The sequence below is a fragment of the Lissotriton vulgaris genome, chromosome 9 (genome assembly GCF_964263255.1).
Source record: "Lissotriton vulgaris chromosome 9, aLisVul1.2, whole genome shotgun sequence".
In the NCBI taxonomy this organism is placed as follows: Eukaryota; Metazoa; Chordata; class Amphibia; order Caudata; family Salamandridae; genus Lissotriton; species Lissotriton vulgaris.
In genome coordinates, this window is record NC_141697.1 from 560,049,345 (window position 1) to 560,063,874 (window position 14,530).

The window sequence follows — 14,530 nt, forward strand, 5'->3', positions numbered from 1 at the left end:
GGGACATCATCAACACCTCCTTCGACACCGCCACCTTCCCTGAGAGCTGGAAACACGCCGAACTCAGCGCTCTCCTCAAGAAACAAACAGCGGACCCCACCGAACTCAAGAACTACCGCCCCATCTCGCTCCTCCCGTTTCCAGCCAAAGTCATCGAGAAGACCGTCAACAAGCAGATGGCCGCCTTCCTCGAGACGAACGGATCCCTCGACCCCTCACAGTCAGGCTTCCGAGCCAATCACAGCACCGAGACCGCCCTCATCGCCGCCACCGATGACATCCGAGCCCTGATGGACAATGGAGAAACAGCGGCCCTCATCCTCCTAGACCTCTCCGCGGCATTCGACACTGTCTGCCACCGCACCCTAGTACAGCGCCTCAGCAACGTCGGAATCCAGGACAAGGCGCTGGAATGGATCATCTCCTTCCTCGACGGAAGAACACAGAGAGTCCGCCTACCACCGTACAAGTCAGAGGCCTCCGAAGTCATCTGCGGCGTCCCTCAAGGGTCATCTCTGAGCCCCACCCTCTTCAACGTCTACATGAGCCCCCTCGCGGCCATCGTACGCAAACACAACCTCAGCATAATCTCCTACGCCGACGACACCCAGCTGATCCTCTCCCTGACCAACGACCCCGCCTCCGCCAGAGCCAACCTGCACGATGGGATGAAAGAGGTAGCCGAGTGGATGACGACCAGCCGCCTGAAACTGAACCCTGACAAGACGGAGGTCCTCATCCTGGGCTCTTCACCCTCCGCCTGGGACGACTCCTGGTGGCCTCCCGCCCTGGGCACCGCACCCAAACCGACAGACCATGCACGCAACCTGGGCTTCATCCTGGACTCCTCCCTCTCCATGACCAGGCAAGTCAACAACGTCTCCTCGGCGTGCTTCAACATCTTACGCATGCTACGAAAGATCTTCTGGTGGATCCCCTCCGAGACCAGGAAGACCGTCACCCAGGCCCTCGTCACCAGCCGACTGGACTACGGCAACGCCCTCTACGCCGGTACCACCGCCAAGCTCCAGAAGAGACTCCAGCGGATCCAGAACGCCTCAGCCAGACTCATCCTCGACATCCCACGAACCAGCCACATCACCGGACATCTGAGAGACCTCCACTGGCTCCCCGTCAACAAAAGAATCACCTTCCGCCTCCTCACCCACGCACACAAAGCCCTACACGACCAGGGCCCGAGCTACCTCAACAGCCGAATCAACTTCTACGCTCCCAAACGCCACCTCCGATCAGCCAACCACGCCCTCGCCGCCGTCCCCCCATCCGAAGAGCGACTACGGGAGGAAGGTCCTTCTCCTACCTGGCCGCCAAGACCTGGAACTCCCTCCCTCCCGACCTGCGCCTGACCCAAGACCACCTCTCCTTCAGGAAGAAGCTGAAGACCTGGCTGTTCGAGCAGTAGCGCCCCCCCCCCCCCCCCCCCCCCCAGCGCCTTGAGACCCTACGGGTAGGTAGCGCGCTATATAAGTGTCACTGATTGATTGATTGATTGATTGATAGTGGGTGATGGGAAGATGTAAGAGAAGGTTATTCAAGAAATTCTAATTGGGAAAAATAATATAAGGCATGGACAGTTTTATTTGAGCTATTTATATCCTTTAGAAGAGGAATACAGAGTGGTAACATAGTTGCACACCACAGACTTGAGAGAAAGATTACTAATGGGAATCTGGAACTCGACTACAGAGCCATATTTCAGTGCCTCTCTGACTTGGGTCAGATAATAGATGATTTCTGTGTGCTGTAATAAATTTGAAAATGATCCATTCTGTAGTTATGGAAGCCAAATGAGAGTTCATCCATTGCAAGCAAAGAGCCTACGGTGCGTGTCAAAAGTCTCAAGGGCAGGCAGGTTTTTCCTTGACTTCCCAAATATTTTGGTAGTATGCCTTAAAAATAACCTCTCAGTTTAAGGCTGTGAGTCAACTTCCACTCTCTTTCATCATACACTCAACAGCAGATGCATCATGTGACTAAGTGGTATCGACTCACACCTCCTCCACCTGTGCCTTCATCTTTCAGCTGCCTTCAAAGAAATCTGCCCTGCTGGCAAAGGGTACCTTGTCCTGACCTCACACCAAACCCTGACCATTCAGGGCGAGAGTGACTTCACTCTTCAGGTCCACCCAGATGGGCCAGATGACCCCCAGCAACTGGAGACGTTCCCAAGTATCCCACCTGCAGTGTCAGAGGAAGAGAGCGAGAAGGCCGCAGGTAGGTGCTTCAGTTGGCTGGAATGGCCACACCAAACACAGGAAAAACCCTCTAGTTTAGAGGATAGCGTGCTGCTTTCAGGACTGGAAGATTTGAGACGTCAGTCCATCCTGACCTGCAAGCAGTCATGACATTATTTTCTGCAGAGAAATAATGTTCCTAAATGTTGCAGCAGACACTGAAGTATTGGAATATTGGGTCCGCTTTTCATCGGAATTGCCTCTATATCTTGAAGTGGGGTATTTTTACCAAACAGTGTTTCGAAAGTTCTGAAGTCACTCAGTCGTTCTCTCCATTTAAATAGAAATCTTGGCTTAGTGGCTCACAAACCCACCTTTCAAAAGGTAGTGCTTGCTCTCTGCATTATGTGACTGGCTTTGCAGCATTTTGGGGACAGCATTTAGCTCATTGACCATCCCAGATCCTTCTGTTTTCATCCTGAGAGAAGCAACAAGCTTGCTCTTAACACCTTAGCTGCTTTTGAACGTCCAGCTCTAGTGCTGAACGTTCCATTGCGCAGGTGCAGTTGGAACGTCCAACGGCCGACGGCAGCACTCCCGAGGTAGTGGTGCCATCGGCCGCTGGTATAGGCGCAGCGCTTAAGAGGATAAAGGTACAAGAGCAGTCCTTTCTACCTAACAATGTAGTTTTCACCTAATCCTGTCTGTGTTTACAATCTCCCTGCTCTAGTCCTCTTCCCTATCCCTTTTTCTGCAAATTCTGGTTGCTGTACCCCTTATGGGAAAACAACCTCTTGCCTCTAGGCTTCGTTGCTGCAAGCCACTCTCTAAGCTCATAGTGAAGATGCTCCCTCTTAGCTTTCTGCACAGAGCATGCAAAGGGCACAGTAAGAGATCCAGCATGACAGAAAAAAAACAGGATGAATTTGCTGGTGCAGACCCAGTGACATAGAAGCCACAGAATGTGTCCTTAACTAGCAAATACCAGTAGTGACTGTGTCCACAACTGAAGCATGCTGATTCCATGATCAGGGTGTTAATTGTTATGAGCCCCATCTATGAAGTGCTAGGTCACACCCAAACCGAAGGTCTACAGAATAGGTATTAACTACAGTTGTTTACCTGCTTCATTGTAAGTTAGGAGCAGGGACATAAAGAAACAGTACAGGTGGTATCTCTGATTGTAGGAGGTGCAGTTGGAGGAATGTTCGCATAGCATTTGCAGCTGTTAATTGACCATTCTCCTCATTATTCCTCCTTGCCTTTTGGTTGAAGATCAGAAATAGGCAGCTCAGCTAACATCGGAATCACTTAAATACAATTGACTATGTATGTTCCATATTAACACTTCTCCACAATAAAATATATACCACTGATTAGATTAAGCACCTGTAATGTGCTCTGAGGGATGTCTGCTAAGTAAGGGAATACTCAGCCCCTTTTAATGATAGATAGATATAGAGATAGATAGATGGATAGATAGATAGATAGATAGATAGATAGATAGATAGATAGATAGATAGATAGATAGATAGATAGATAGATAGATAGATAGATAGATAGATAGATAGTTGGCAGTCTTAAAAGAGATTGAGTTACATTTACATCTGCATCTCATGAACAGTTCATAGAAAGGATTTTCCTCATCATAGAGTAGCAAGGATGTTTTGGGCCCCAATGCTAGCCCGAAAAATAGCATGCCAGCCTTGGTGCCTCAGTTGTGAGTGTAAGAGACAGACATAATTGGAGAGGTAAGAGATGCCTCACATTCCTGAGCACTGTTGTCTCTCTGTCTCTAACACTCATGATAACTACCCTTCATGTATTAGTCAGCAAAATGTCAACAAATAGGCTGCTTTTTCTGCCTGTGTTGTGTTCTGGGGCATTATCTACATCTTTAGAATGACATTAAGAGGAAAGAAGAAAGTTGTTTTTTGTGTTCATGGTGTCTCTGCAGCAATGAGTGACTTGTCTTTTCTTCTCTTCCAGCTGTCACTTCTGCAATGGTGAGTCATGGGGCCAACTGTCTTCTTCAGCACACGATCTGTGCCCTGATGGAGGCCCATATGATAAATGTGTGAGCTCAAAAGTCAGTGTATTAAAGAGTCCTTGGGGAAGTAGGGAAGTCGTAGGAGGTATGGAATCAAAGCGAACAAGGAAAGAGATGGGGAAGTAGTGATTGGGTAGATAAGGAAAGTTACACTCATTGGATAGAGGGTAAAGGGAAATAATAAATAAGGGGTACAAAGGAAAATAGTAATGGAGAGGCTTGACATGTGGCAGATGGTAAATGAAGAATGGCAAGGGAAAAGAGGTGGATCATTTTCTATAAATAGCCCTGATAGGCTAGATTGCTTCTGGTGCCTATTTTTCCACACATCGGCAAACCTCTATTGCATACTCGGCACGTAGCCGCGTAGTGTCTCATAGCAGGTCTATCTAGAGCCTAGATAATATATATAGAGACTCTCTGTTTTGACAAGATGTCTTAACAAAGGTGCTAATGTCAAACGAGAGGAGGAGGAGCAAGTTGAAGAGGAATGGATGAAGTAAAAAAAGGGAGCCAGTGCAAAATCAAAGTAATGATGTGATCGGTGCACAATAAGAGTAGCAAATTTAAAGATAATTACTCGGTATTTGCAGAAATAGACGATGAATTACAAAAGTAAGGACACCTGTCATAGCCACAGATGGATCTTAAAACTCTCACTTCTTCTTAGACACTCTACTCTTCCTTCCATATTCTTCTTAATCTCAGTGGTATTTAACACTGAATTACCCAGCTGTGCACTCTGCACTCTCCTCTTTGGAAATAACTGGCTCCACCAATGAGTGGTTTTCTTTTCCCAGAGCTTACACCAAATTATCTACATCTTAGTGCCCATCCCACTTCCAACTGGCATCCTTACCCATAAGTAGCCCCCATAATTCTCACATTTGTACTATTTTTTGGTCAAACTTTCTTTATTGATTTTTCCATAGAACATAGCATTACACAAAGGCAATAGTACACATCAAGGGTGTCAGAAGTAAACACCTGAAAACTAATAGTATACTGTTTCCATTATGTAATGACATTTTCCTCGTAAACAGATATTTCAATAACACTGTCATCAAATGATCTGTCTCATTGAATCATAACAATTGCCCAACAATCCCACCGAAAACTAAACTATAAACTTTGAATGAGGATAACAGAACAGTGTGTAGTGTAGTGGGAGTGGGTAAATCAGGTCCAAGGGAGCTCAGGTAGTCCCAGGGTCTTCACCAGCACTCTTATGATATTATATCTGAAAAAGATGAAGTGCCCGAGTATGGGTTGGGCAAGCCGTGAGTGGAAGGCGGACTACCGGAAAGCCACTAGGGGACCCACAGTATATTCAAAATGTTTATAGTTATCCAGAAGTATGTTAGCCATTCTTTCCATTGTTAACGCCTGCCACAACCTGGCATACCACTGGGTAATCCAGAAAGCCCCTGTTTTTTTCCAAGAAGCCGCCAACGTTGTCTTGGCCGGTCCCACACACAGCCACATGATTGAGCGATCTGAGGTTTGGCGCTTGAGGGACTCGTCTCACAAACGCAAAAGCGTGAAGCCTGGCTCCCATGGGATCTGGTACCCCAAGATGTTTTTAATGCCTGCTAAAATTTCAGCCCAGAAAGGGTGGATTATGGGACGGTCCCACCATATGTGATGGAAATCCCCGAGTAACCTGCACCCTCTCCAGCAAAGGCCAGACGTGTTCGAATAGTTTCTTTTGAGGTAAGTGGGGTAGGGATACCAATCATACTATAGTAGTTTATGATGGTCAACTCACATCCCTATAGAGTGGTTGAACCTAGGTTTGTTGTGCCATAGCTTCTGCCATAACTCATCAGCGACTGTATCACCTAGTATAGTGGTCCAAAGTTTTATGTGTTGTGGCTGAATTTTGGGGGACGTTTCCATAAAAAGTGAATATTACCTTGAGCCCCCTCACTTGTCTTACACATTTCTTAAATGGGGAAAGGTCTCTAGTGGCTGCAGCTCTCACTTCTGGGTGGAGTACCCAATGTTTCAGTTGAGGTAGTATCTCTCAGAATTTGGTAAGACAAAGTTTTGTAGGGAATTTTTGAAAGTTAGAATATCGCATCCATGAATATCTCATCAGAGATAGTAAGACACCCTCCCTCCCTCCAAAGGTCTAAAGGGCCCAGTTAGTGCTGGAGGAAAGGTAGGCTTAAAATGAATAGGAGTCAATAGAGATGGTAATGTGGCCCATGCACCCAAGCAGTTGAATCATCCCTGGCTTTAAGAGTAGTATTTGTAGGTGTACTAAGGTATCCATTAGGGGGTCGGTCTGCTTTCAGTTTCCATAAAATGTCCCTGACATAGTGGCCCACCACCACCCGATCCTTATGAAGCCAGTGTTTATCCGATTCTCTCAGAGACCATTTGGATATCACTCTTAGCTGTGCAGCTTTATAGTAAGAGGTAAAGTCAGGAAGAGCTAATCTGCCAGCCTCTTTAGGTAAACACAGCAATTTGTGAGGGAGTCTGGCTCAGCAATCCAGCCAGATACAGCGGATCACCAGCAAGTGTAGTATTGAAAAAACTCCTGGTCTATATAAAAAGTCAAGCCAGGGTAGATACATGGGAGTCCACCTTTTGAGATCATCTTTAAGTTGTTGAAGGAGCAGGAGACTTTGCCCCAGCCTAAATCAAAGATCTTGGTGATGATTCTAATCCCCAAATATGTAAGATCTTTTTTAGCCTATTGAAAAGGGGTGGATCCTGCAAGCGTTTCCAGCTCCGATGAAGGAAGAGTCAGGTGCAGAAGGAAGACACATGAAGGTTAATGTTGTAGCCTGCAACTCACTCAAAGAATACCTTTTCCTGCTGTAAAGCCTCTAGAGAGGTTGAGGGCCTAGTTAGGGAAAGCAGCACATCATCACAAATAGTGACATTTTGTGGTTAAGAGACCCCAAGGAAAGACCATGAGCGTCTCCCACATCTCTCAGTTTTGCTGCAAGGGGTTATATACTGAGGGCAAACAAAAGCGGTGAGAGGGGGCAACCCTGCTGAGTACCCCACTTCACTTTAAAGAAGTCGGAGGCTACTCCTTTAACTAGTACACTTGAAACCGGGTTTGCATAGTTAGCCTGGACAATGTTGATAAATTGTTCGCACATACCGAACCGACGGAGAGTGCGGATAATTGTTTGGCGTCTAGCACCAATATTACCGCAGGATATGTGTTTTTAGTTGCCTTTTCGACCAGATGGACCCCCCACATCAGATCATTTTGTGTTTGTCTCCGCTTGATTAACCCGGATTGATCCGGATGAATAAAATCCAACAGAATGTCTTCTAGCCGTGCTGCTAAGATCTTAGTATATATTTTGACATCAAAATTAAATAGAGCAAGGGACCTGTATTAAGTACAATAATGTGGGTCCTTTCCCAGCTTTGGAGGGACTGAAATTAGTGCTTCACTTATTGAGCATGTAACCCAGTGAGAGGTAGCTATATGATTTTCAAGCGGACGACCTAAAACCTCATTTTGATCATCGGTCACCTGGGGTAAGTTTCTGTCAGTTAGGTATTTTAGTCACTTCTTGTACTATTTCAGTGCTCATGAAATTAAAAATTGTTTCTCAGAATTCGATGACCTTCTTGAGTCTTGAACCTTTGACTGCATGACTGTACCCTGGATGGTCCATTTGATCCCTCATGCTGAACCTCTGTGTATTAAAGGCCATCAACCTATCTTCACCCCCACCCCCAACTTTCTGCTTTGCTGCATCCTCCTTGCTCTCAGCACATTCTCCTGTCCACCACTATCTAAAAAATACCAGTCATTTGTGATAAGATATGGCGCAAATGTTTTAGCCCCAATTATTGGAACTATTAATCCTCTGTAAAATGTATCCTCAGCTCTCTTCCCTCACTGCCAAATCACTCAGTGCCCTTGTTATGAGATAGCTGTAATCCAGAAATTATGGCTTAGTGGGCCTTTCACATTTCTCCTTTGTCATGAACTGCTGCTATTTTTCCATATTCAGTCTACTCCATCACATCACTGCCTTCCAACACTGTTTTCAAGATGGATACTAAGTAGTTTCTAAACTCTTCGCTCTTGTTTTGAAAGCCATCCTTGGTATGTTCCCAGTCAGACTCTCCTCTGATAAGACATTGCACAGGACATACATCCACCTCCTGACTCTCCCTGAAACATTACGTGCCTCATGTGTGTCTGACTCTGCAACATATTTGTCACTCCTACTGGGATGTGTTTGGTTCCGTGTTGGGCACCAATCTGAAGCTTACAGATTTCAAAACTGCACTCTAAGCCCACATTCCCCTGCTCCACACACACACAACCGCATTCTCCTCCCTAACACATGCTAATGTATCTGCTTCCTGAACCTAAAAAATATGCTATCATCTACACCCTATTGAGAGTACATATGCTCATTTTTAAAAATGAATTCATCCAGTTTTGGAACATTTATCACATATTGGTCATTTTTATTCTTGTGTGTATTTATTTAATTATTTCACTGTTTAGTGTTGCCTCTTTCCCTCCTTTATGGTCTGTATTAATTGTGTTGTACCGAGCTTCTTGTAGAAACATTGTATGTGCACCAACAGATAAAATGGAAGGGGCTAATACGGATTGTGTAAGTGAGATGACTTCCAGTTAAAAAAGTCCAAGGGACTTGTGGGTGGTCCCTAACACCAGATGTGAGAAAATGTAATTGTTAACAGAGATTCAGCTTGCCAATGAACATTTCTCACTGAACCTAACATTCATTTCTCCTACTGTCACCAGCTCCCAGCATATGGCAACAACTCTGAGGAGCAGTCCATCGACATTTTGCCTGGCCTTGGTACCACACCGGGAAGGCGTTATCCAGGTAAAAAGCAGTTAATCTTCTGCCACAAGGCATTTGCCCACAACACAACTGTATTATGAGACGCATCTGCTTTCTAACTTGAAAGAACTGAGTACGGTGTGGGCTAGCTCTGCTACCCTAATCCCAAGTGTGATTCTGTCATCTAAAATGTGTGCTATGGAGATTTGAATAACCACAGGGGTTGCTTTATGTTATGTTGGGAATGGACCATCCCAACTGTGGATATTACCCAGGGATGATTGATAATTGGACCCCTTGCTGATGGGCAGCAGTGGTCGCTGCTATGAGGTTAAAAGGGAATAAATAAAAGGACCCGGGGAGCATACCTCATGGTCATTAGAGTTACCAATTTAACCAGTGCCTGTGTGTTTCATTACTACTACTCAGCCCATTGCTGTTGAGGCCTAGGTTGGGGGAATACAACAAACTGCCTAGGAGCGGGTACTCGCTCACTCATCATGGTCTTGCATACCATGATCGCAGAAGCATGGCAATCCAGTCTGCCAGATGCTGAGCGTGTCGTGCTGCTCCGCTGCCCTGTCCTGTGGCCCAAGCTCTTTGTGTACCTGTCCAGGTAGCTCCTGCTCTGCTGTACTGGAACGCCTGCTTGCAACAGTGCACTCGCACATCATCGCGGCAGGAGAGGAGTGCTTTTCCCTGCTCCCGGCCTCCTGCACGCAGCGGTGCCAGTGAGCAGTTTTGTTTTCCTGACAGGGATGACGCTCCTGCTTACTACGCCCGGTCTGCCTCCTTCGCTCAAAGGGCTGCCAGAGGAAGTGCCTGTGCAGCTGTTGAACCCCCATCACTCCAGCATGTGAAGCAGTGGAATGGCCACCTGCCCTCATCTGCCCGCTGTGTTTGCTTGCTACATTCTGCTTCACAAAGCACTTGACTTTGGCGTGCCAGAGCCTTTCCCATGCACATCTACCTGCCATTTTCACAGAGTGTAGGTTGTGCACAAATAACTGGGCCCTGTACATTGCACAGAAGGGCGGAGACCACACGTTTGGGACAAGCTAGGGTCACTCACTGGTCAACACACTAAGTGACCCCACTGGTGCCACAGCTAAACTGTTACTCATCACAACGTCTGGAGGGTTACCAATGCGACGTTGCCTGGTGGCAGTGGTCAGACTCCCCATCATCGGTTGAGACAGACCCATTGTTTTGACCTCTCACGGCGTCAATACCTGATCTGGAGCTGTTTGTAATACGTGGCCCTCTAAATCCCAAGCGGCAAGATGGAAGTACTGAGTTGAACTATTGGAAATGTATTTTGCAGCCATAGCACTAGATAATAATAGACGATGTCCCATGCTATTACACCTGAGAGGTGAGGTCGTCCCTAAAATGGAGAAGTCAGTCGTGGAGGCAGGCTCTGACCACCCACTTTGCTAACTTTGCTAACCCTGACTATGAGAGGTTCCTGCTGCGCCAAGCTTGTCAGCTCCCTGAAGAGTTGGTGGATACCTTCTATGCTCACCTAAAAGACTTGGCCAGTACCTGAACTCTACCAGATGCTGACGATAAGATTCAAGCTCAATTCATTCAGGGTTGCTCCTTGGTCAATCTCAGGGAAAAGTTCCCTTAGGTCCCAGGGATGTCAATGGCCGATATGCTAATGATGGGTCGGTCTAAAGAATTGTCCAAAGTGTTATCAGCGCATATGGAAATGGCTCTACAATGTCAGGTGAAGAATGAGCCTGTGAACACAGTGGATGCCCTAAATACAGAACAGATGAAACCAGGCCTCAAATCAAACCAGGCTCACAAGATGTGTTACAGTTATGGAGGTTTCTATCCACACCTGGGGCCCTGCCTTGCTCAAAGAAAAAGGTGTTCGGCCTGCAACAAGTCCAATCATTTTGCCAAGGTGTGCCGATCATCCACACCCCAGAAACCGCATAAACTCAAGGCAGTCAACATCATGCAGACTCCTACAGTGCCGTATGACAAAGACGATATGAATGACTATGACACAGAAGGAGCTATTCACATCATCTATGGCCTGCATCCAGTGGACATCCGCAGAGACGCGTTCCCAAATGCAATATCCTCCTGGCAGGTTATCAGGTACAAGCATTAACTGATACAGGCGGGTCAGGTGATATTATATTATAGTGCAGAATTTCCAAAGACAAAACCTCTACAGCCCCACTTCCACCCAAGTTTTTGCTTCACTCTACTAGCAGGAGTGTTCACAACTGAGATCAAGCTTGAGTCTCACTCTACTCAGACCAAGGTGAACGTGTCCAAAGATGGTTCTAGAACAATGTTAAGCTGCAGGACAGTGGAATATCTCCAACTCGTTGTTTTTGTGTTCAGTGTCCTCTTGGGAAGTGTGGACGAATTGGTGGATGAGTTTGAACCCCATTTTGAAGGCATAGGATGACTCAAAGACCATCTCATACACCAGCACATTGATGAATCCATCCAGCCTGTTATGCTGGAACATCGGAGGGTGGCGTTCCATTTGCGCCTCAAGGAGAAAGCTGAGCTGCAGAAACTGGAACAAGCAGATATTATTAAGAAGGTTGATGGCCCGACACCCTGGGTGTCCCCAATTGTGGTGGTGCGGAAACCCAAGCAGCCAGGAGAGGTCAGAATCTGTGTCAATATGTGTCTAGCTAATGTGGCCATCCGATGCAAGTCACATCTGATGCCCACTATTGATGACATTGTGGAGGTATCCAGTGGCCCGAGTTGGTGCTCCAAAATGGATCTCCGCGCAGGGTATCACCAGTTAATGCTTGCCCCGGAATCTAGATCAATCACTACATTCTCCAACCACATGGGCTTGTGGAAGTATAAACGCCTCAGTTCTGGAGTACCAAGTGCAGCAGAAGTTTTTCAGGACATAATCAGCTGGCCTTGTAGGTGTAATTAATGTCAGTGATGGCGTTCTGGTGCATGCCCCTACCTTGGAACAGCACATTGACCACCTGAGAGCAACATTCCAAAGACAAAGGGACAACGGCCTTACGCTCCACAAAGAGAAATGTGCTTTCCATCAGAAGGAAACAGCATTCTTTAGATACCAATTTTGGGAGACTGGGTCATGCCAGATCCCTCGAAGGTCCTCGACATCCAGTCAGCACTCACTAGTGTCACAGGTGTTTACAGTTTTCTAGAGATGGTGATCTATTGTAGACATTTCATCCGGAATATAAACGCCCTCACCACCCTGCTTAGAGAACTAACAAAAGATAATGCTGCATGGAGCTGGAGACTCACCCAAGAAGAAGCCTTCCAAGCGACCAAATGGGCCTTGTCTGCAGACATTACTTTGGCTTATTTTGACCCCAGCTATGATTCAGAATTCGGTGTTGATGCGAGCCACACTGACTTAGAGGCTGTATTGTCACAGAAGCAGACAAATGGCGAGTGGACTCCGGTTGGATTTGCCAGTTGTGCTTTGACTGAGACCGAGCAACGTTATTTGCACTTAGAGAAGGGTGCCATTGCAGTGCACTGGGACTGTCGCCATTTCCATATATAGCTCTATAATCAATTGTTCACATTCATATTGCCCACAAACTACTGGTTCTCCTTTTCACTGGATCATCCTTAAATCCGCCCCAAGGGTTGAGAAATGGATCCTCCAACTGCAGGCCTACCATTTCTCTTTAGTGTATTGACCTGATACACCAAATCCTGCTGACTATTTGTCAAGACATGCCAGATGGGCCACCGTGGAGGAGGAGTCAGATGCCGAAGATGTGAAGGAAGCCATCTCTGCAGTTGCATCCACAAACTGGAATACCCTCACTCAAAAGGTCTCACAGCGCACGAAGGATGCAAAGCTGAAACTGATTTCATTATATAAATGTTCGACTAGAGCTAGCAGTATCTCCTGAGGGGTGTTTGAAGAGAGGGTCTCGCTTGATGATTCCAAGAACTCTGCGACAACGGGCGGTTGACCTTGCTCACACTGCTCATCAAGGGATTGTTAGGACCAAAACTCGACTTAGGTGCAAGGTGTGGTTCCCTAGTCTAGACAACCCAGCAGAATGAACAGTGAGACAATGCCCATTGTGTCAAGCTGCTGGTCCGGCCAAGTCGCCCGCACCCATCATTACTGAGTACATTCCCTCTGTACCATGGTACAGGGCCTGTGCTGATTTTGGAAACCTGCCTGATGACAGGCACATGTTGGTCATCATAGATGGTTTCTGAACGTAAGCGGAGTTCAAGCTCATTGGATCAACTACAGCCAGCCAGACAATACCATGACTGGAAAAGGTCATGGCTACGCAAGATTTGTTGAACAAACTTCGTACCGACAATGGTCCCCCTTTCTCCAGCCACAAATTTTCAGAATATCTGCAGTTCTGTATCGTTCATCACCGGAAGATCACATCCCGTTGGCCCCAAGCCAATGGCGAGGCAGAAAGGGTCATGCGAACATTAAATAAGGTTCTCCGCATTGCTCTAGCCAATGGACAGAACATGGAGTGTGCCCTTTACATGTTTCTAAGAGAATAGCATCTCATGCCACATGCTACAACCAAGGTGAGCCCCAGTGCTCTGTGCATTAACCGGGCAGTGAGAGACACCATTCCCCATGAAGAAGGATCATCGCAATTTAGAAAGCCAGGTGACCGAAGCGCTGCACCAGCGTCAGGCACAAAATGGCCCAAACCAGACGTGCCCAATGGAGGCTTCTCAGGGTTGGCTATCTGGTGCTAGTCTGGAATCGATATCCACAGATTAAATTCTAGCTGCTTTTTGAGGTTGACCTTTGGTATGTGACCTCTGAAAAAGGAAACATGAAAACCACAGTAAAAGATGAGAATGTCCCAAGAAATATATAATTCTTCAAGTTATACAAGATACCAGTCAACTCATCTGCAAATCCCTCATCAAGCCCACTGGTGACGACTTTGAAAATAGTGAGGCGTGTTCGTTGTCCAGGTTTCTGAGAAGTCCGTCTTCATTTTCGGTGATGGCACACTCTCAGGAGGCCAATTGACACCACTTGTTGCCTTTGAGCTCTTCAGTGTCAAGTGAAAATACATCAAAGGATATTGTGAACCCATCAGTCGTTCCTAGTGGGTGTTTGCAGCAAGAAGAGTAAGGAGTCATGGGTGGAACTCCCAGGCCTTAAGGGACCAAGAGATACCACCTCCGGCCGCATCCCATGAAGTCTTTCTGTTGGAAAGATTTTGTATTACACTGATCTGTTTGTGAAACTGGATGCCTGTGTATGTTTGTTTATGGTCACATGTCGATATCTTTATTTCTTTCTCTTTCTCTCCCTTTTTTCTCTCCATCCCCAGTTTATCAAGTTTCTACATTATGATGCCATGTATGGTGTTTTCATTATGCCAGCACATTTTTCATTTTTTATTTTTGTTTTCTTTATGTTTTAATGTCTTGTTAAATGACAAATGTTATGTTGGGGATGGACCTTCCCCACTGTGGATATTACCTTG

At 46.4% G+C, this 14,530-nt stretch overlaps 1 protein-coding gene across 2 annotated transcripts in view; it reads left to right on the forward strand.

Moving 5' to 3' along the window:
* LTBP3 (latent transforming growth factor beta binding protein 3) overlaps window positions 1-14,530 on the forward strand; it is a 339,672-nt gene that overhangs the window by 134,443 nt on the left and 190,699 nt on the right. For both annotated transcript variants that reach the window (XM_086938082.1, XM_086938083.1), the window contains exons 8-10: window positions 2,044-2,235; window positions 4,185-4,201; window positions 9,011-9,095. In XM_086938082.1, the coding sequence (XP_086794208.1) occupies window positions 2,044-2,235; window positions 4,185-4,201; window positions 9,011-9,095 (294 nt within the window). The remainder of the gene's footprint in view (window positions 1-2,043; window positions 2,236-4,184; window positions 4,202-9,010; window positions 9,096-14,530) is intronic.